General features: G+C 41.4%; 1 protein-coding gene across 1 annotated transcript; it reads right to left on the reverse strand.

Annotated features, from left to right (window-relative positions):
* Nucleotides 1-223: 223 nt before the first annotated feature.
* Nucleotides 224-20,973, reverse strand: si:ch211-214e3.5 (zinc finger protein 518A). The gene is made up of 3 exons (XM_026177565.2): nt 20,611-20,973; nt 8,846-8,913; nt 224-4,989 (listed from the first exon to the last, which is right to left on the reverse strand). The coding sequence occupies exon 3, from the start codon at nt 4,967-4,969 to the stop codon at nt 926-928; it is 4,044 nt and encodes a 1,347-aa protein (XP_026033350.1). The 5' UTR covers nt 4,970-4,989; nt 8,846-8,913; nt 20,611-20,973; the 3' UTR covers nt 224-925.
* Between the last annotated feature and the right edge of the window lie 731 nt (nt 20,974-21,704).

The raw sequence follows: 21,704 nt of genomic DNA on the forward strand, positions 1-21,704 counted from the left end.
AGTACCATATACGAAAGTGACCCAGGTTGGATTTGAAAATATCGGATTTGCACTGTTCACACTGTCATACCATGATCGGATATGGGTCGCATAGGCTCAAAAAAGTCAGATTTGATGCGCTTTCGCCCGCAGTGTGAACGTAGCCTTTGAAAGACCGAAGAAATAAATGCATAGGCTGAAAGAAAAATCATCCTAATGATTTGTCATTAAATTTAGACTCAAACAATGACTCACAACAATTTATTCTCTTGGGTGTTTTAGACAGGTAACTATGAAAAGGTGCAGCTCATGTTATGGTACAGGGAAATCCTGATAAAACTGTAAACATTATAGTATAGAATGATACACTTTTCAATTATAACTATATTTTTTGGGCGGGGGGGGAATCATTCAGACCAAGATCTTTTTCCCCTTCCTTCACAAACATAAAATAATGTAGGTCGTTTATAAGGTTTATTGTTAACTATACAAATAACAGCTTCATGTCCTTGAGTACAGAATAATAAAAAATACAAAAGTCCCTTAAACTAGAACTATGATTTACAAAAATGACACATGACAAGCCAAATGAATTCTAAAATTACCTGAGGAATTCAATCCAACTCGACATACAACCTTTGCTTATGTTTTTTTTGTTCAGCCAGTGCTCTTAACACAACCCTAATTACAGTGTACCATTTTCACAGTTCAATTAGACATCTGCATGTATGACAAATCATGCATGCAGTGCATCATTTACCAGAATATGCACCTATTAAAAGAAACTATGACTCAAGAATATATATTTAAATTTACAGAGAACATACAGAGAACAAACTAATAGTGGAAGGCTGTTAATGCACAAATATACAATATACAACCAGCAGCAGAACAACAGTTCCACTCAGGAGAACATGTCCACCCATCTTAATGTGGTAGAAAAATTTCAGAATAGTTTATTCCAGTCTCTAGTTGCCTCCATGAGATGCCTCTGACCATGGCCAATCCAATCCTCTTGACTGCTGAAGAGCCGACCACAAAACCAGCAGTCAAACATTACTTGCTCTTCTCTACAACCTGATAACGTTTTTACAACCTCATACTTCTTTTTGCTTTTTTTTTTGAGTTTCAATTTAAGGAGGAATCGCTCCCGGACAGAACTTTGAACCGGTCGAGATTTTGGATTGTCGAAATGAGATGCGTCTTTGGTTGAGGAATTCTTCCCTTGGGTGCCAAGCTCTAAGAGTGCTTGGACTGTTTTTTGAGACAGAGAGACCTTCGTGACAGCACCTTTGTACCTATTTACTACCTTCATGATGTTGGCCACTTCAGGAATGTCAGCATCTGGATGATTGAGCACCACTACAGGCTGGTTTCTACTAGGGCATTTGATCTGCTGTAGAGAATTCAATGGGGCAAGTCTAAGTGTCCGTTCTACCTCTTTGGCTACAGGTTTCCATAACAGAGTCTCTTTCTCAGTTGGTGGTTTACTCAGGAATCTTCTTGCCTTGTGCACTGCTCCTGGAAGTTCGTCAAATAATGCTTTCCTGCGCCTTTTCCTTTGGCTTGGAGGCCGAATTGGCCTTGGGGCGAGGACAGGTTTCTCTGAGTCACACAGTTGTTGTGCCTTTATAGTTGTCTGAGAAGGTGCACTGCAGGAATCAATGACATCTTTTTGTTTGGTATTGTGAATGGTGATCAACTTTTTTATTCCAGTGGAAGCAGCTGCATTAGTTTTGTTTGTCGACACCAGGAAACACTGAGTCTGGGGTCTGGTGGCCAAAAACAAAGGTTGATTATTTGAGGTGGGAGTGCCATTTGTAAGAAGGCTACTAGTGGGTGTGACAATTTTAAATATAACTTTGTTTCCAGAGCCCTCATTCGTCTGGCTGCAATGAGTTCCATTGTTTGGCTCTTGGTTGTTCAAAAGTAGGCTTGATTTGGGTTGAGAAATGTACCGCAGCAAGAAGGCTTGCCGACCAGTCTGCAGTGCGCTGGGTTTGTCTGCACTACTCACTGGCATCGCTAGCACTGGCCGTGAGTTAAGTGGGAGCTGGGCACTTGCCAGTCTGAGGGCAGGAGTATTAGCGGCCTGGACAAAAGGAACAGACCTTTGTACTAAGTAGCACGTTGACTGAGACTTTGCAGTTTTGTCTGAAGTTGTATTTTGTGATGAGCTTGAAAAGAGTACAGGGCATTTTAAACCTGCACTGTTAATAAGGTAGTGATTTAAACCAGTACCAAAACCTGGTTGAACACCAGAAAGAAGAGCGGTCCCTTTTTCAGCAGTTCCAGGTTTTATTGCTTGTACACCTATCCTTTTGCTGTCTGGATTTAGACCTGTGGTTTTACTTGAACTTTCAACGTAAGACACATTGATTTGAGGCTTTGCAGAATTTGCTATGAGTTTAAAGCCTGGGGTAGCCTTGACCTGCACTGGCATTGCAAATTGGTTCTCACTAGCCCTAGTCAGGAGTACTGGCTGATTAGCCTCTGGTAGCTGAAGAATTCGCACAGTTCTTTTTGTTGGTTTTAAAGAATCATTGTTTGCACTTGAAGAACCCGTTCTTTCCTTGTTAAGCTGTTGAGTAATGATTGCATCAGAATGTTCTTCCACAAAATTGCCAAGGGATGTTAAACTACTCGTAGGCTGTCTTTTAGATATCGGAATGGTCTCTTCCTCAATTTTGACAATATTGAAGTCTTGGAGCACTACATCGGGATTTTCTTCTGTCAGAGGACCATCAACATTAGATATACACTCATCAACTTCAGTGTCACTATTTGCACTTTCTGTGCATTGTTCTGGTAATCCTGCTGATGTCAAGTTGAAGTGTGATGATTTAGAGGTATGTCTTTTATTTGCAGAGTTATCATCCGAATTATTCTCCAAGTTTGGGGTGATGTTTGATGAAATGTTGAAAGCATCCTTCGAATAATTGTGAAAAGTAAATACTTCTTGGTTTGGTGAGTCCTGAATACATTTCTCCGAGCCAATGGCATTTTCTCTGCAGCTAACTGAATTTGGTGGAGACAGCTGTGATGGGCAACACGATGTATGTTTTGCATTTTCCTGTCTGTTTTTATGTACAATCTCAGTTCTAAACCTATCATTTTTATCTGATGAAATGTGGAATGACTGATGTCCATTTTCCATAGTGTTAAAAGCAGAATTCCCTTTGTGCTCATCAGTTAGGCTGCAAATGCTGTCAGGTGTGGATAGCTCATTTACTGCTTTAGGCTCCTCGTCGATTTTTCTAAAGATGGGTTTGGGAAGCAGTGTATCTTGAGCAAACTTTGAAGGTGAAGATAAACCACTGACCTTAACAGAACACACTGTTGCAGGGTGGCTGGAAACACCATGGCAGTTACAAGGACTGGGAGTTTGGGTAACTGACTTACTTTTCAAGTTCATTTCTTCCATAGAGCTTGTTTCATTTGGATGATGTGCCTGATCCAACTCATTTCTTGTGGGACATGAGACATCTGCACAATTTAATGATGTATCTAATATAGCATTTGTTTGTTCTCCAACACTTTCAATATGTGGAGTTGAACTTAGGGCCCCAACTGATGTTTCCTCCTCCTCAATTTTTACTTTAACTGCCAAAATATCCTCTTGATCTATCTGTATGCAAGATCCACTTCTTGGTGAAACAGCTAAGCACTGTGATGTTAAGCTCCTGCTATCAGAGCAAAGCTCATTCTCAGAGTTTTTACTTTTATCAAACACAGAATTTAGTGTGGAGAACCCCCCTTCAGCAACGGAATGATTCTGATCTTGCTTTGTTGTTGGGATTACTTTGAGAACTAAATGTTTTTTTCCATCGACCATCTTGAATCCCATAACTTTAGTTGTACAGTTAGGGGGGAGGGAGATTTTGTTCTTAACCATTAGAACAGTCAGTCCGTTAGCATTGTTGTGACTTCCACTATCAGAGGCTGGACAATTGTCACATTCCTCCAACGTGATTGGTGTTGACTGTTCTGTATTATGGGAAACTTTGCTCAAAGTTTTGTCCTTTTTTGCTACAGTCCCATCAACAAAGTGCTGGGTGTCCTCTAAGGAGTTGTCTGGCTTAATTAGTTTGCCACTTTGATATTGTTTCGATATCCTTTGAGTCTCCTGTGACTCACTATTCTTTTTAAGCATCAATTTCAAGTTCACAGATGAATTTGCTGGTGAGCCATTGTCTTCTATCGCCTTCCATGCATTTTTTCTTTCTGTCACCTCTTTGTGAACAGCTGCCATGTGTTTTTTAAGGTACTCACTTCTTGCTGCACCATATCCACAGACTTGACATGTGAAAGGAAATGTACCTGTGTGAGCTTTCATGTGCTTCTGGTGATCCTCTTCATTCAAGCTAATATGTTTGCATTTCAAACACTTCCAATGACTTTCATTATGATGATGGATATGCTGGACAAATGTCCCTGCATCCACAGTTGTAAACTCACACCAGTCACAGCTGAACTGTCCATTTACACTGTGGCACATGATGTAGTGTCTAGTAAGCAAAAGAAGAGAGTACTGCACATCATCATTACAAAGTTCACATGTAACCAAAGTATTTCTGTGCTCAATCCGATGGCGCTGAAGAGCAGGAAACTCATTTGTGACAAAATCACATAAATCACAAGGGTATGTAGGAAGGGTTCCTCTGTGAACTGCTCTAAAATGTTTGAGAAGGTCATTGGGGCTAAAAGTACAGTTATCTTTACAAACTGAGCATCCAAAACTCAAAATTTTGCCAGAGAATACAGCCCCTTGTTGAATTTTACAATGGGCTTTGTTAAGAGGGTTTTTATCTTTCCTAGTGGAAGTCCCATTATCCTTAATGGCAGATTCTTCTGAATTGCTGAAGAGCGACCCATCTGTTACATCTCTGAAATGTTTATACAGAAAGTCTTTTACTTTTTCCTTTTCATCCTCTATTACAGATCTGTTGCAGTTTTTTGGAGAGTCATATGGTAATCCATCTTCTTCCATTGTTGCAAGTATGAAGGTTTCTGTAAGACATCAAATATATTCTTGATTAATACAAGTAGAGAGATGCACCAACACACACACATACACACACGCTAATCTGGGACTGGGTAATGGCAGCTTTGCTAACTGCTGCAACCACGTTTAAAAGAAACTTTGAACTTTATATTTATACCTGCTGTTATGGCAGAGGAAGCCAGAAGTCGTCAAAAACCATAAGCCAAGACTTGATTTTTTCCACAAACAGTTTTCAAAGTGTTCCAAAGTCTCCCCCTGTATATCTGTATGTCTTTGAGGTCCTGAGGTGGAATATCATTTAAATCCCAGTATGAAATCAACATCATCATACACATGTCTTCAATCCACATGCAGTAGATCTGGTGTGACATGCCAAGTTACAAAAATTGAGAGGTGCACGACTGGCTGACACACCACAAAGTGTTGTGTGTTCTATGCCCGCTGAGATATATGTAATCTCTCCACTGTGTCCTAGGCCAACCCCAGGGCCTCTAGAACACCTCACCCAGAGGAGTACCGGTTCTACTCTGAGGTCCTCACCCTTTCTCTAAGAGCGTGAGGAGCTCAGCCAACCGAAAGAGCCCAGCCAACCTTCAGAGAAAGCCAATTTCTGCTGCTTGTAACCAGTAAATTCACAGCTTCACTTTCACACTAAGCTCTCTTTTCACCACGACAGACTGGTGCCATGACCACATCACTGCAGCTGCAGCCCCAATTCGTAATCTCCTGTTACCCTCTTCCCTCACTTGTGAACAAGATCCCAAGATACTTCTCCTCCACTTGGGGGCAGGAACTTGTCCCTGACCAGGAGTGGGCACTCCACCCTAATCCAGCTGAGGACCATGGCCTCAGACTTGGAGGTCTTTCACATTTACCTGTAAACCACTCTAGTGTGATCTGGAGGCCAGTACCAAACTATATCATCCACAAAAAGTAAAGATGAGGTTCGGAGGTTACCAAGGCGGAAGCCTGCCACCACTTGGCTATGCTTAGATATTCTATCCAAACAATTTATAAACAAACTAATGACAAAGGGCAGCCCTGGAGGAGTTCAGCACCCACTGGAAATGAGTCAGACTTTTTGCAGTCAATGTGGACCGAGCTCTAGCTGTGGTTGTACAGAGATTGAATGGCTTGTAACAATCAGCCAGACACCTCATACTCCCATAAAACTCCCCACAGGATACCCTGAGGGATGCAGTTGAATCCAAATCTAAAAAACAAAACAAAAAAAACAAACACATGTAGACTGGCTGGACAGACTCCCAAGAAAAGCCCAGCCACTCGCCTAAATGACTAGACCAGTTGCACTCACTCCAATCATTACAAAGTGCTTCGAGAGAGTGGTGCTGGCCTACATCCAGAGCAACATCCCAGACACTCTCCCCTGCAGTATGCCCACTGGCCCAATAGGTCCACGTCAGACACCATTGCTGCTGCCCTTCACTATTCCCTCACCCACCTGGAAAACAAAGGCTCATACCATCAAGGTACTTTTTGTTGATTACAGCTCTGCCTTCAATACTGTCATTCCACACAAACTCACTCACAATCTGGCAACACTCGGCCTACACCCCACCCCTATGTGACTGGCTACAGGACTTTTTGACTGGCAGGCCCCAGTCCATCAGGATTGGCAACAGGACTTCAGCCAGCATTATTACTAACACTGGAGTTCCACAGGGTTGCGTCCTCAGTCCCATCCTCTACACCCTGTACACCCACGACTGTGTCGCCTCCAATAGGGATAACACCATACTGAAGTTGGCGGATGACACTGCAGTGATTGGTCGCATCACTGGAGGAGACGAAGTGCCTTATAGGAGAAAGGTGGCCGATATGGTGTCATGGTGTGAGGACAACAACCTCACCCTCAAAACTGATAAGAGTGAAGTGGAGAGGGTGAGCAGCTTTAGATACCTAGGCATCTACATCACTGAGGACCTCACCTGGACACTGAACACCACACAGCTGGTCAAGAAGGCTCAGCAGTGGCTGTATTTCCTGAGGAGGGTGAGGAAATTTGGTATGTCAGCCAAGATCCTCAGCAGGTTCTAAGGCTGCACTGTGGAGAGCACACTGACCAGCTGCATCACTGCATGGTACAGCAGCACTGCTGCCATGGACTGCAAATGCCTGCAGAGAGTGATATCAACTGCGGGGAGAAGATCATCAGGACCCCGCTGCCGTCTCTGCAGAGCATCTACCATCGCAGAGTCCAGAGGAGACCTACCTCCATCCTCAAAGACCCCACACACCCTCAGCACGGACTGTTCACACTTCTGCCCTCGGGACGAAGGTTTAGAAGTGTGAAATCTACAACATCCCGACTCAACAACTCCTTCTTCCCCACTGCTATCAGAGTCTTGAACAGCTGACCTATTTTAACAGTAATAATTATTTTTGCACATCAGGTCATCTCACATAACCAGCATATTAAGCTCTTTTGCACATAAATCTATTTGACACTTATTTTTTGTCTCCACTTATTTATTCCTGGTATTTGTATTTAATCTATGTGTACATATTAACCGGCATCTGCATATGGACAGCAGAGAAAGAATTTCACTGTACAGAGAAATGCTTTTTCTTTGCACACATGACAATAAACCCTTTCAATCTTGATCACTCGAATATCCTCAAGAGGATAAAGAGTGTTGTCATTAGTGTTGGGCAATATGAGGAAAATCCAATATTGCAATATTTTGGGATATATCGCGATACACAATTAATATTGTGATGTGTCTTGAGCCCCAGCACCCTCGGATCATGAATATTTGAATCTCTTAATTTTTAGTCTTCTCCCCACACAGTTATATCCTCGAATTTTATACTCTTAGTGTGGTTATATTTATTTCAGGATGGCATCAAATAGCAGTTTTTTTAAAGTACTGGTATACAAAGAGCAAATAAATCCAATACTGTGACATCACTGTGACCGGGGCGACCGTGGCTCAGGGAATTGGGAAGCTCATCTGTAACCGGAAGGTTGCCGGTTCGATCCCCCTGCTGTCCTGGTCGTTGTGTCCTTGGACAAGACACTTTACCCTACCGCCTACTGGTGTTGGCCAGAGGGGCCGATGGCGCGATACGGCAGCCTCGCTTCTGTCAGTCTGCCCCAGGGCAGCTGTGGCTACACCTGTAGCTGCCTCCACCAGTGTGTGAATGTGAGAGTGAATGAATAGTGGCATTGTAAAGCACTTTGGGTGCCTAGAAAAGTGCTAAATAAATGAAATCCATTATTATTATTATTATTATTATTATCATCATCACTATCACACAATGTGTCTCAAAGCTTATTAATGACATTAAACCTATATTTCTTTGGACATTTGCTGCGTTTTCACTTATTTTTCCACTTACCTATGAATAATCATCGGCATGATATACTGCCCTGAAATTCATGTTAAGAAATATTTTAGAGTTTACGTGGTGTAAGTAAAATACAGCTATATAACTAGCAAATTCCTTACATTTTTGATGCATCAATTCCAATTACAGATACCATTTGTTTTGTTTTTTGAGCAGAAAATGCATTCAAAAGCATTTCAAGAGCCTGGACATCATCAACATTTATGAAGCACTGTGGGATTGTCCAGGATGACTCAGATCTTAGACAGACAAACCATCTAAATTCACATTATGCTATTTGCATCTCCATTATATAGTCTGTGGATCGCAATAACGATTACTCCAAAAATATTCTTTTGCAAATGAGAAAATTATTTCAACAAAAACTGATAGTCAATTCATTAAGCACTGGGAGACAAACACAAACCAACAAATAAAACATGTCATGCCTGAAGTTAACAGCATTACTCAGGTAAGAATTAATGACATTATATAACCAGTTATTGTTACCTGTGCTCCTTTGGGAAAACCTTAACCAGTGTTCTGAAGAAAAGGAGTTTGTAGTGTGATCCCAATGTCTGGAAGACAGAGGCATACAATCACAAAAACAATTTCAACAACAATCCTTACTATTAACTGTAATAGTGTTATTAATAACCATGCATGCTCTGTATATCACAAGTATACATCAGTTGTTAAAGGTTTTTTTGGGACTTCTTCACATTAAAAAATATTTTATAAGAAAAAACAATTGTCCTACTGACCATGAACTGCTGTTTGTATTCTTCTACATGGCATACAGTACAGGCAAACATGACACCCCACAGGTAGTCAAAGTGAAACACAAATATAATCTCTCTCTTTAGACCTACGTCTATGCTTGTGCATGCATTATTCTGCATTACCCCACCGCCAACTCTAATTCATCTTCACATCCTCCCTCTTGTCATTGTTCATACAGCCCCAGGGTGGTGGACATCAGGTGAAGACCCCCAAAAAACAACAAAAAACCCCAAAAACAAACAGCTGCTACAATCAGAAATCTACTGAACTGCTTTGTCCAGGAGTGTTGTCTATTGATTGAATCCTGGCTCCCGTCAAAAATCTCAGATAACTCAGTGGAGCTACTGGGCCGGACATTACAACCCCAGGACTGCAATAATGTCTCCAGTAAGGGAAGGGGCGGTGGACTCTGTGCTTATATGCTTCAGGGCTGGTACCATAACAGCAGAATTATAGACCGTCACTGCTCACCGGACTTAAAACACCCTGATAACGACTGTGTTTAGTCTGTTCCTTCCCATTCCATGCAAGGCCACCTGGGTTGGCTGGAAGACTGTTTACTTAGCCTGGCAGGGCGAAGGACACTGTCTCAGCTGAATTCTGGACACGCACACACATACATATACACTAATATGCACACATTCATCCCCCCTCCCTTTCCAAACGCCTTCGATGCTTGTTCCCTCCTGGGAACACGGCGGGTCTGAGCCCACGCTGGAATGGTAGCACTGGGCAGGATGGCTGCTGTGTTTGCTTCGGATTACTCCTCACCCCCCACCCGACCCTGTGGCTTGTCACGTGCTCCATAATGTTGTGCTGTGGACATTTATGTGCTTTTTTGTGCAGAGGAGTTTGTTTCCTGTTCTCATGCTGTCCTCCCAGGAACCCAGCATGAGTGGAGGTCTCTTTTTTCCTCTTGTACTTTCCCATTGTAGTGGGGGGGGGGGGGGGGGTCCTATTTCACTGCAGGGCAACCTGCACGTGCCGATTAAAGCCTTGATTGATTGATTGATGGATAGATTGATAGACATGAGGAAACAAACTTCTCCAAGCACCTGGGTCATTAAGACATGGCCAGATGATGCTCTTCTCCAGCAATAGAACTGTTTTGATCTGACAGACTGGTACATCTTCGAACAGCACGACCTGGAGACCTTCACTCAGTTCTCTATACAGCACTGCCAGAGCCAGGCTGAGGAGGGGCATAAAACAGGCCAAATAGGCCTACATGAGGAGTATTCCTAACTGACAACCCCCACCATGTGTGGAGAGGCATCCAAGCCCTCACCAACTGCAAAAGTCAGAGACTCCAACTGCCAACAGCATCCTCATGATCATAGAAGTGTTCAACACCCCCCTGGATTATGATGTCAGGAGGACACAGAGTGCTGAACCCTAGGAGAGCTTTCAGCCAGCCCAACACTGTGGGAAAAACCTGTGCGGACCAAATGACAAGGATCCTCATCAGGTTGTTTAACCTTCCTGACCCTATGCCACCATTTCCACCTGTCTGAAGGCCTCCACTATCATTCCCATCACCAAAAAGACTGGTATAGACAGCGTCAATGCCTACAGATCTATAGCCCTCACGTCTGTAGTCATAAAGTGTTTAGAGCTGGTAGTTCTCAGCACATCAGAGGCAGTCTTGCCCGTCCATTTCTTCATGTGTTCAATAATTCTTTTCCTGTGTCATGTAATTGGGTGTATTATTATACATAATTTATGGACATTGCATGGGTGGATTGGATGGTAAGAAAAAAAAAAAATATATACACAAAATTGGTGACATATTCAATACTTATTAAGTTGTGGGCAAAATACAACCCGGGAGCCACATATGCCTAGGCCGATTATGTCACAGCAAGGAGACAAAGGCTGTCCAAATTCGTAGGCTGCTCCAAATGCAGCCCACAAATGCGTCCTCCTTTTCCCCAGATTTGAAGGACGGGTCTGTGTATACTTCATGGTCCACCCTATTCCAGGATTCATTGTGAATCAAGGGTTGAAGAAATTTTTGGGGAAAAATGGCGGATGGTCGAAGAAAAGCGGTCCAGAAATAAACTTTTAAAAGTAAATACTAGGTTTTATCTCACCAAAATATCCAGCCAACCAAATGTTAGCATAGCAAAGAATCTTAAACAGTTATATTCAACTAACCTTCGGCTAAGTTACGTGATGTTAGTGATATCACCACTTAATGCGGCTTGGGTCATATGAGCTTTGGTTGGTTAATCAGTTCAGTTTTCTACTGAAGCTGCGTCTGTTTGGCAGTGTGGAGACAAACGTACTTAAAAATTAATAAAACGAGCAGACGGTTCACTCTTTAAGCTAAGTGTATTTACAGGGATCAAACATCTAATCCGTGAACTGTATTAAGGAAACAGACTAAACCATGCTGTGCTGAAGTTTAGAGTTAAAAGAGGTCTCATCCTGTATAAACCACTAATAATAAGACAGTACATGGAGAGGTCCTCCTTCTGTTCCTGTGCCATTTTTGTCATGCTTATATCATACAACCTGAGCCTGTCACCTTTGTTATAAGCCCAATATTTCTGCAGGATTTTATGTCCTTTATCCAAAATATATTTAGTTAAAATATTTCTTTTTTAGTTGGATTGTACTTGTGGAGCTCTTTTAAATAAAAAGCTGAAAGAATTGTGAAAAGTTGTAAATTCAGAAAGGGTCTAAGTATTTTTTTAAGGATGTCATGTTTCTGTATCATCTCCTGTTAGACCCTCTTACCCAAAAATCAGCATATTTAATGCTCTGATACCTTCAACATCTTAAATTATATTGAACATTTTCTCTTCCAATAAATATTCACTGCAAAAGTTTGTCTTCCATTTTATCTGAAACATATAATGTTTAAATCTTTTTAGTTTATTTTCGGGATATGGGATATTGTCCTTAAATATAACTAAAGCCTTCAGACAATGGTCGCTGTATATTAATATTTGTCTGTTAGACAGTCACACAGGTATAAATGACAGAAGCTGGACGTCGTAGGCTAGCCCCTTCAATTTAATGGCCTTGCATTTCTGGTCTTCGCGGCCTACCTGGTCTACGTAGGCCGGGTTTTTCGAAGGATTTGGACACAGCGCATGTGTTCATCTTTTTTTGTTCCATAAAGAAACGGCGGGTGGAACCATCAGACCAAAGCACAGATTTCCACTGGTCTAATGCCATTCCTTGTTTTTCTTGGCCCAAAACAAATCTCTTCTGCTTGTTGCTTTTCCTTAATCTTGGTTTCTTAGCAGCTATTTGACCATAAAGGCCTGATTTGCACAATCTCCTCTGAACAGTTGATGTAGAGATGTGTCTGGTGACTGAAACTATCCTCAGCAGCAGAGGTAACTCTTGGTCTTCTTTTCCTGTGAGCTAGTTTTGCTGTAGCGCCTGTTTTTCGTCTGCACTTGGGGACACATTTAAAGTTTTATCAATTTTCTGCACCGACTAACCCTTCAGTTCTTAAAGTAATAATGGACTGGTGTTTTTCTTTACTTAGCTGACAGAATTCATATTATGGCAAGAACCAAAGAGTTGTCAGATACGGCTGTCATCTGTGTACCAACCCGACTTCTGCACAACATAGTTGATGGTCTGAACCCTGATAGTTCCAACCTCATTAAGAAGGCAAGAAATTCCACAAATGAACACTGGCAAGGCACATCTGTGAAAACCATTTCAGGTGACGACATCATGAAGCACAGTACGTATTACTCCACGAGGCTCCAGACTATGGTAGCCGTAATGCTCCGACAATCCATCAAGCGCTGCAGCTCCGTAGCTTACCAAAGTCGTACTAAAACATTTTAAGGCACACTGTCAATTTTTGAGAAAATGAAAGGAATTTAGGCGCTGCATGTCGTTAGCGCGGTTAGCTCGTTAGCACGGTTAGCTCGCTAACACATTGACGCCGTCCAGCCCCACGCACGGGGCGATCCGCGGTAACTCGTTAACGGAGATTTGCCGTGTCCATCTTGTCGCTGCCTGCAGGTGAAGCTATGGGGGAGTTGTGTTCAGTGAACGAGAGGCGACAAAAGTGGACGAAAGTGAGGCAAACTTGGGGGTACACAAGTATAATTATAACGTAACATAGACTATATCGATATAAACGATATTGTCACATCTTATATCTCGTATAAAAATATATTGATATTTTTAAAAAAAAAACTCGATATATCGCCCAGCTCTAACAATGACACATCTGGATCACTAGTATGTACAGCCTGGGGGCACTCTGTGTGATGTGATGGTTAGTAATACTGGAGCAGCAGAGGAGACAGTCCTATCGCCATTCCTGATTACCTTGTACACCCTCAGATTTCAAATTTGAAACAGTGAAACATGCCACCTGCAGAAGTTCTCTGATGATACTGTAGTGCTTTGGTGTATTAAGGGTGGGCAGGAGTCGGAGTACAGGGAGTTGGTGAGAAACTTTGTGGAGTGGTCTGGAAGAAATCACCTCACTTGAGAATGTTAGCAAGACAAAAGGTTGACTTCCGGTGGGGGAAAAAAAAAAACAAAAAAACAAAATGCTGCGTCTAGGCCAATCAAGATCATGGGTGAAGAGGTGCAAACAATGACAGCTACAGGCACTTTGGCGTTCACCTGAATGACAGACTGGATTGGAGGACCGACAGTGATGCTGTGCACAAGAAGGTGATGAGCAGACTTTATTTTCTAAGATCGCTTAGATCCTTTAACGCAGGGGTCGGCAACCTTGGGCACGCGTGCCAGGGTTAACTGATGGCACGACCAAATGCCCAATGGTGATTTTTCGTTTTTATGGGCTGATGAATTCTATTTTTTTTGGTAACGGTATAAACAATGAAAGGTGGTGGATTGGCCAGATGCTGGCAGATGTGTAAAAATAACTAAAATAGAAAAATAGAAACCACCACCAAAGTTGTTTGGTGGTGGTTTCTATGGCGGAGCTTCCACAGAGGCCAGCAGGTGGATCAGGGAGAGGGGAGGCAGGAGGAGCAGAGACCCGAGGCGGCCGCCGGTCCGAGTGTCAGGTGAACTGAACTTCAGGTAAGAAGTTACGACCTGCAGTCTATCTGGGTCAGATATAAACCAAGTTTAGGTGGAGTTTATTTTCGTTGTGCTGACTTTTTACAGTCAGTTACAATAACTCGTACTGCGTGCTAGCTAGCATGACGGAGTTTATATACAGCTGGGCGGGTGCTATGATGTTACTGATAGTGAACTTCATTTTATTCATAAGGTCAGTTAGTAGAGTTGCCATCAGTCCTGTAAAAAATGGAAACGTCCCGTATTCAGAGAAAATATCACGCATTTCGTATTGAGCTGAAAATGAACATGATTGTCCTGTACTTCAGCTAGAATGGAAAAGCTGGATTTATTCTGTCTCTTTACACTGTCAGCTGCCTCTTCTCCTCTCATTCTCTCCTGTTGCTACTTCAATCATGAAACTGATCAATGATCAGCTGATCGACTTTTCTCTCTTGTTTGTTTATCGCCCACTTTGCGCCAGAAGGAGGAAACTAGCGGATGTCGCACTAAACAACAGCAGCACGTTTAAGCTTGATCAGCTGTTGTTAGAATTTATTTAATATTAATTTCTAGTATCAGCTGATGTTTGCTGGAGCCACAGCTGTAAAGCTGCTGGTCATGATGTCGGTTTGGATATGTGGTGAGAGGGAAACATGAAGATGAAACCAGGAGATGTCCTTACTGGATCATCAGAGCTGTGATGGAGAAACAGGTTTACCTTTTAGGTGACATGAATGAGTTGAAGGGAAGTTCTGAACTGTTTCTGAGAGACAAATAACACCAGGATCCTTTGTAGCTGATAGCTGGTAACTGTGCAGGGGCGGGTCTAGCAAAGTTTTGCCAGGGGGGCCAGGTAGGGCATTAACAGGGAAAGGGGGGCACAAAGAAATACTTTTCTTCCCTATTCTCATTTAAAATGTCTCACTTTTAATAAATAATTATCTGAATCTTCCAAAGTTTTTATCTGATGTAAAATGTATAGAAATCATACATATACCAACAAGACGGCGTACATCACTGTCACAACAGCATCTGTTTTCATTCAAAGGCTTTATGGCTTTTCCCATACCTGGTGGGCCGGTCTCTAGTCAAAATGCCTGGGCCCGTTTTTTGTCCCAGTCCAGCCTTGGGCACGGCATGCAGTGAGTTAATCTGAGAAGGTGCATTAAAAAAAATAAATGGCCGGGCCAGCGGTGCACATTGCAAATTAGCTCGAATAGACACATTAGTTGTGCTGCTTCTTAATGACGGTATCTTAGCTAACAACCCCAACTACCAGATTCAATTTGTAATTGGCTAAAAATAACTTTGCCTACTGGTGAGAGGGACGTTGTTAGCTGTCAGTTTTTTCAAGCGATGTTGAAATTTCCACATTCAGACACTTCAAATGCTTCAGGAGCTGTCCGCTCAGCGCAGCATCAGCACCACGGAAATACACGGATACATTTGTACTCGAGACAGTATGAATGCTGGACACTCGGAGACCTGTGTCTCTGAGTGGGAGACCAAAGATCACATTAACATGTGTGTCTCTGTATTAACAAACATGCCATATTGGCCCAGTTTATTTTTCTTATTATTGTTGTGAGGAGACCATAAATAGCATTTGCACTCTCTGTTGTATTTGCTGTTATGGATAAAAAGTGTATTTTTTTGTTTCAAAATAGCTGATAACTATTCGCTGATAGCTGCCAACATCTGCAAACAAATATAATTCTATAAAGTTGTTCTATATTGTGTGTAACTGTTCATATAGAGCGTTATTAAATTTATTGCTAATGCAATCATATGGCACATTGACTTATGAGGAAATTTTAGATGGCACTCATCAGAAAGGTTGCCTACCCCTGCTTTAATTGGGGGGGGGGGGGGGGGGTGTCAGCAATGCCATCAGAATAAAGAAGGCTGGAAGCATCATTGGTCAGAATTTGGAGATGTCCGAGTCAGTTTGGGACAGGGAGGTCATTCAACTAACTGCACTCCATCATGGACAACCCATTACACCCACTCCACTTCATACTTCTGAAGTGGAGCAGCAGAACTCCTTCTCGCTCAAACTGACTGAAAATAACGGCCACGCTCTGCATGGACAAGCACCAACATACATCTGTGATCTTTTACATCCCCAGCAGGTCCCTGAGGTCATGTGATCAGGACTTGCTAGTTGTCCAAAAGGTGACAGAGCTTTTTGTAACTGTGGCCCCAGACTTTGGAACTCCCTCACATTGAGTTTTAGATTTGTGGACTCAGTCATGTCTTTCAAAAACACACCTAAAAACTCATCTTTTTAAACTTGCTTTTGGTTGATTTTTGTTTTTATGTTTTAGCTTCTGTGAAGCACTTTATGATTTTATCTTGAAAGGTGTTGTATAAATAAATTTTACTTACTTATAGAACACTTCGGGAAATTATTTGTACCATTCTCTAAAAAGCTTTATAACTTAATTTTGTGACAGGTGAGGACATCGGTTAGGCATGAGATCCCAAATATATTTTTGTTTTATACGTTCATGCAGCTGTTTTTCTTAGATTTATTGTTTACATGTTATTTATTAATGAAATTTGCACTTCCCTCTTGTAAAATGTCAGTCTTAGTTTTATTGTTTTTAAACCATTTCATTTTTACTTCCCTGTTTTCAATTACTAAAATTCCTGCACAATCTTAGTATAAGGCCCTTACCAGGTGCCTGTGAGACTTAAACTGTGTTGCTTCTTTGTTGTATGTAGTAGACTGTACAGAGATTAAAAACACATCATGTTTAAAAAAAAAAAGTTAACTCAAAAGCTGACAGTCCAGGCAGAGATTGGAGCGTGTGTTATGCTAGTAGCAGCTAACGCAGCTTATAAAAGAGAAGTTGCATCCAACAATTTACTTTTTTGCACAGTGCAACTGTTAAAACGAATGCATTCTTCAACATTTGTAATGAACTCTTTTAAAATCCAACAGAATTCTTCTTCACTTATTCCTGATATACACTACCAATCAAAAATTTGGACACCTTCTCATTCAATGTTTTTTCTTTATTCTTACATTTCTTTATTATTTTTTTTCTTCTTATGTAGCAAAGAAGGAAAAAAAAAGTATAAATAACTCTAAATACATCTTCTATTTTAGATTCCTCAAAGTAGCAACCCTTTGCATTGTTGACAGTACTGCAAAACCCTTGATGTTCTCTCGATGAGCTTCATGATGTCGTCACCTGAAAATGGTTTCATTTCACAGGTGTGCCTGTCAGGGTTCATTTGTTGAATTTCTTGCCTTCTTAATGAGGCTGGAACTATCAGGTGTGTTGTGCAGAAGTCAGGTTGGTACACAGCTAGCAGCCCAATTTGGCAACTGTTAGAATTCACATTATGGGAAGAACCAATCAGCTACTGTAAGTAAAGAGAAACTTCAGCCCATCATTACTTTAAGAACTGAAGGGCAGCCAGTCTGGAAAACTGCTAAAACTTTAAATGTCTGTGAAGGTTCTCAGTCATCCAGGTCATCGTAGTCAAAGGAGCTTGCAAAGAAAAGCGTCTGGACTTCTTTAAGTTGCTTGAAGACCTTTCACCTCTCATCCGAGAAGCTTCTTCAGTTCTGAAGAACTTAATGATAACTTAATTTTGTGACAGGTGAGGACATCGGTTAGGCATGAGATCCCAAATATATTTTTGTTTTATACGATCATGCAGCTGTTTTTCTTAGATTTATTGTTTACATGTTATTTATTAATGCAATTTGCACTTCCCTCTTGTAAAATGTCAGTCTTAGTTTTATTGTTTTTAAACCAGAACTGAAGAAGCTTCTCGGATGAGAGGTGAAAGGTCTTCAAGCAACTTAAAGAAGTCCAGACGCTTTTCTTTGCAAGCTCCTTTGACTAAAACTTTAAATCTGTCTCCAAATGCAGTCACAGAAACCATCAAGCGCTACGATGAAACTGACTCACATGAGGACCGCCCCAGGAAAGGAAGCCCACCTCTGCTGCTGAGGGTTAATTCATACAAGACACCAGCCTCAGAAATCACAAGTTAACAGCACCTCAGATTAGAGCCCAGATAGATGCCACACAGAGCTCCAGTAGCAGACACATTTCTACATCAACTGTTCAAAGGAGACTGTGTGAATCAGGCCTTTATGGTCAAATAGCTGCTAAGAAACCATAACTAAGGAAAAGCAACAAGCAGAAGAGATTTGTTTGGGCCAAATTTCTATGTTGTAGATACATATAAAAGATATAAAATATATGAAGCAAGATACATGGAATTATGTAGCAAAAAAAGTTGATAAACATGTCTTTATTATTTATTTTTTTGACACCACTGGAAACCCGTGGCCTTCTCTCAATGAACATCATGATGTAGTCACCTGAAATGGTTTTCACTTCACAGATGTGCCTCGTCAGGGTTCATTTGTGGAATTTCTTTACTTCTGAATCGGTTCGAATCATCAACTATGTTGTGCAGAAGTCTAATTGGTACACAGATGACAGCCGTATCTGACAACTCTTTGGTTCTTGCCATAATATGAATTCTGTCAACTAACTAAAGAACTTTGAATGTCCCCAAGTGCAGACAAAAAACAGGCGCTACAGCAAAACTAGCTCACAGGAAAAGAAGACGAAGAATCACCTCTGCTGCTGAGGATAGTTTCAGCACAGTCACCAGACTCAGAAATTGAAAGTGAATAGCACCTCAGATTAGAGCCCAGATAGATGCAACACATCTCTACATGAACTGTTCAGAGTAGACTGTGCAAATCAGGCCTTTATGGTCAATCAGCTGCTAAGAAACCACGACTAAGGAAAAGCAACAAGCAGAAGAGATTTGTTTGGGCCAAGAAACACAAGGAGTGGACATTAGACCAGTGGAAATCTGTGCTTTGGTCTGATGAGTCCAAATTTGAGATCTTTGGTTCCACCAACTGTCTTTGGCGACGCAGAAAAGGTGATTGGATGGTCTCTACATGCATGGTTCCCACTGTGAAGAATGGAGGAGGTGGTGTGATGGTGCTTTGGTGGTGACACCATTGTGGATTTAGTCAAAACTCAGGGCACACTTAACTAGGATGGCAACCACAGCATCCTGCAGCAACATGCCATTCCATCTGCTTTGCGTTTAGTTCGACCATCATTTATTTTTCAACAGGACAGTGACCCCAAACACACCTCCAGGCTATCTGACCAATAAGGAAAGTGATGCGCCAGATTGCCTGGCCTCCACAGTCACCTGACCTAAACCCAATTGACATGGATTGGGATGAGATGGATCAAAAAAGGAAGCCAAAAGAGCCAACAAGTGCTCAGCATCTCTGGGAACTGCTTCAAGACTGTTGTAAAACCATTTCTGGTGACTACCTCATGAAGGTTATTGAGAGAATGCCAAGAGTGCGCAAAGCAGTAATCAAAGCAAAGGGTCGCTATTTTGAAAAATCTAAAACCTAAAACATCTTTTGAGTTATTTCACACAGTTTGGTTTACTACATAATTCAATATGTATTCATTCATAGTTTTGATTGCTTCAGTTAGAATCTACAATGTAAATAGTCATAAAATAAAGAAAATCCATTGGATGAGAAGGTGTGTCTAAACTTTTGACTTTTACTGTATGGGCAGTGGTCTAGGGAAAATAATACAAATTAATGTAACCTTGTTACTGCCACTACAGCGTTACATCAGTGTGCAGCTGACCAGGTCTCACTCAACCTTGTGGATGAGGAAGCCATGTTGGGAGGAAAAATGGCTGCCGTGATTTTATGACTTAGTTACTTCAGTCAAAAAAAGGAGAAAAAAAGAAAACCTTTTTGTATTAACACTATACTGTCACATACTTTAAAAAACGTGTATATAGCCCTAGCATAGAGCATGGAAAAAATAGTATCAAAACATAATATGCTATACATATAAACCTAGTCAATTTTAATTAAGCATTATAAAGTGGACACATGAAAGTAATTCTAATGCCATTTAAAGTGACCAGGATTTCGTTCAACATCATGAATGCAGAGAGGTAGGCTGCTCTATGCTCACAACCCCTTGATGGGCAGATATAAAAGAAGCTTGGGCATGAGAAAAAAAGTTGCACCGTGTCAAAACTATATAACATAGGTAATATAACACGCCGATATGTACAAAATATGAAGCTGTACCACAGCTAGAAAGTTCGACATCTTAATATAATTTCCGCGTACTTTTCCGGGTAACTTGCTCTATAGTCGTTTAAGTTTAGGAAACGCGAGGGAGAGCTGCACCAGTGGGAGAATTAAAGGCTGCAAGACGAACAACAACAAAGGAGTCTGCGGTGTACGCGGTGACAGTTCAGCGTACTGTGCCCGATTTTTTTAAATTATTTTTTCCCATTTAGTCGGAAATATACGAGCCACTTCACGACAGGGTTAGTGTCGGTGGAGTTTAATAAGCAGTTATTTTACACCAAAATAAAGCCCCCACCCACGCAAAGACATTCAAAGTTACGGGAAACCAGTTATTTCTTACTATGAACTCGATGGAAGTTCAGGCGGCGTCCCGTCTACGTCCAGCATCATAAAGACAATGTTCAGCTTGAAAAAATACACAACAGAAACATTTTCCTTCTTCCTCTCCTCTCTGTGGATCCACAGCGACGGCGGCCATGACAGTCCATCCGGGTACTGCTGTGTTCTTGACACTCACGTAGAAGCGGATGAATATGTATTGCTTGTAAAGACAGAACTAGTGCCATAAGGGAGGATTTTTTTTTATTCGTATAAAACCGTGTTCAATAAAATGGAAATGTATTCCACTATACGAGACGCCCGTAGAGGAACCTGCAGCATGAGCCTTACGTCATCTTTGGCCTCAGTGTGTGTGTGTGTGTGTGTGTGAACCAGATAGGGGGAAGAAGAAGCAACGAGCAGCAATGGCGGATACACGCCATTTCCTGTTCAGTGTGTTGCTTGTTGCTTGAATGCCTTTATTTTCTCCGACACGAGAATGTTTTATGTATAATTCTAAATCTGCAGATGAATCCGTCTCTTTATGATCTCAGTATGATGCACAGATTCCATGTAGGTTATTGACACAGCAGCCCATACAGACATGCAGTAATGGATGAAGCTGAGAAGCTTACAAATGGTTACTTCATTGCCCCCCTGGCACAGGAGCACGGAGCACTGTGTACCGAGCATGTTTCAGATATTACTGTACAGAAGCTCAGTGTGAGGGGTGTAAGTGTGTGGGACTAACTTGTGTCAGCAGAAATAGGTGGATTATTTATTTGTTGATAATTTATGTATGTATGATGCACACTAGCTACATGTATGAGAATATAAACAATTTATCAAATAAGACCAAATTATTATCAGCATTAATATACAGTATATAATATATATACATATAATATAGCTTTAAGGTGTTAAGGAGGATGACTGTTGTTTATAATTTTTAAAGGGTTTTCTTTAGTTAGAGGGCTCTGTGACATTTCAGATAGTCTTCTTAATCTCACACTTGATTCTGTCAGACTGTAAGCTTTTCTGTAAATTAGTTTCTTGGAAAACAAAAAGTTACAAATTAACCACAAGCTTAGTAGTTTTTGTTTGTTTTAAGCCATT

The sequence above is a fragment of the Astatotilapia calliptera genome, chromosome 8 (assembly GCF_964374335.1).
Source record: "Astatotilapia calliptera chromosome 8, fAstCal68.1, whole genome shotgun sequence".
Taxonomy (NCBI): Eukaryota; Metazoa; Chordata; class Actinopteri; order Cichliformes; family Cichlidae; genus Astatotilapia; species Astatotilapia calliptera.

Excerpts from the sequence above, each read along its gene's own strand:
- si:ch211-214e3.5 (XM_026177565.2), bottom strand. The coding sequence starts at position 4,969 with ATGGAAGAAGATGGATTACCATATGACTCTCCAAAAAACTGCAACAGA.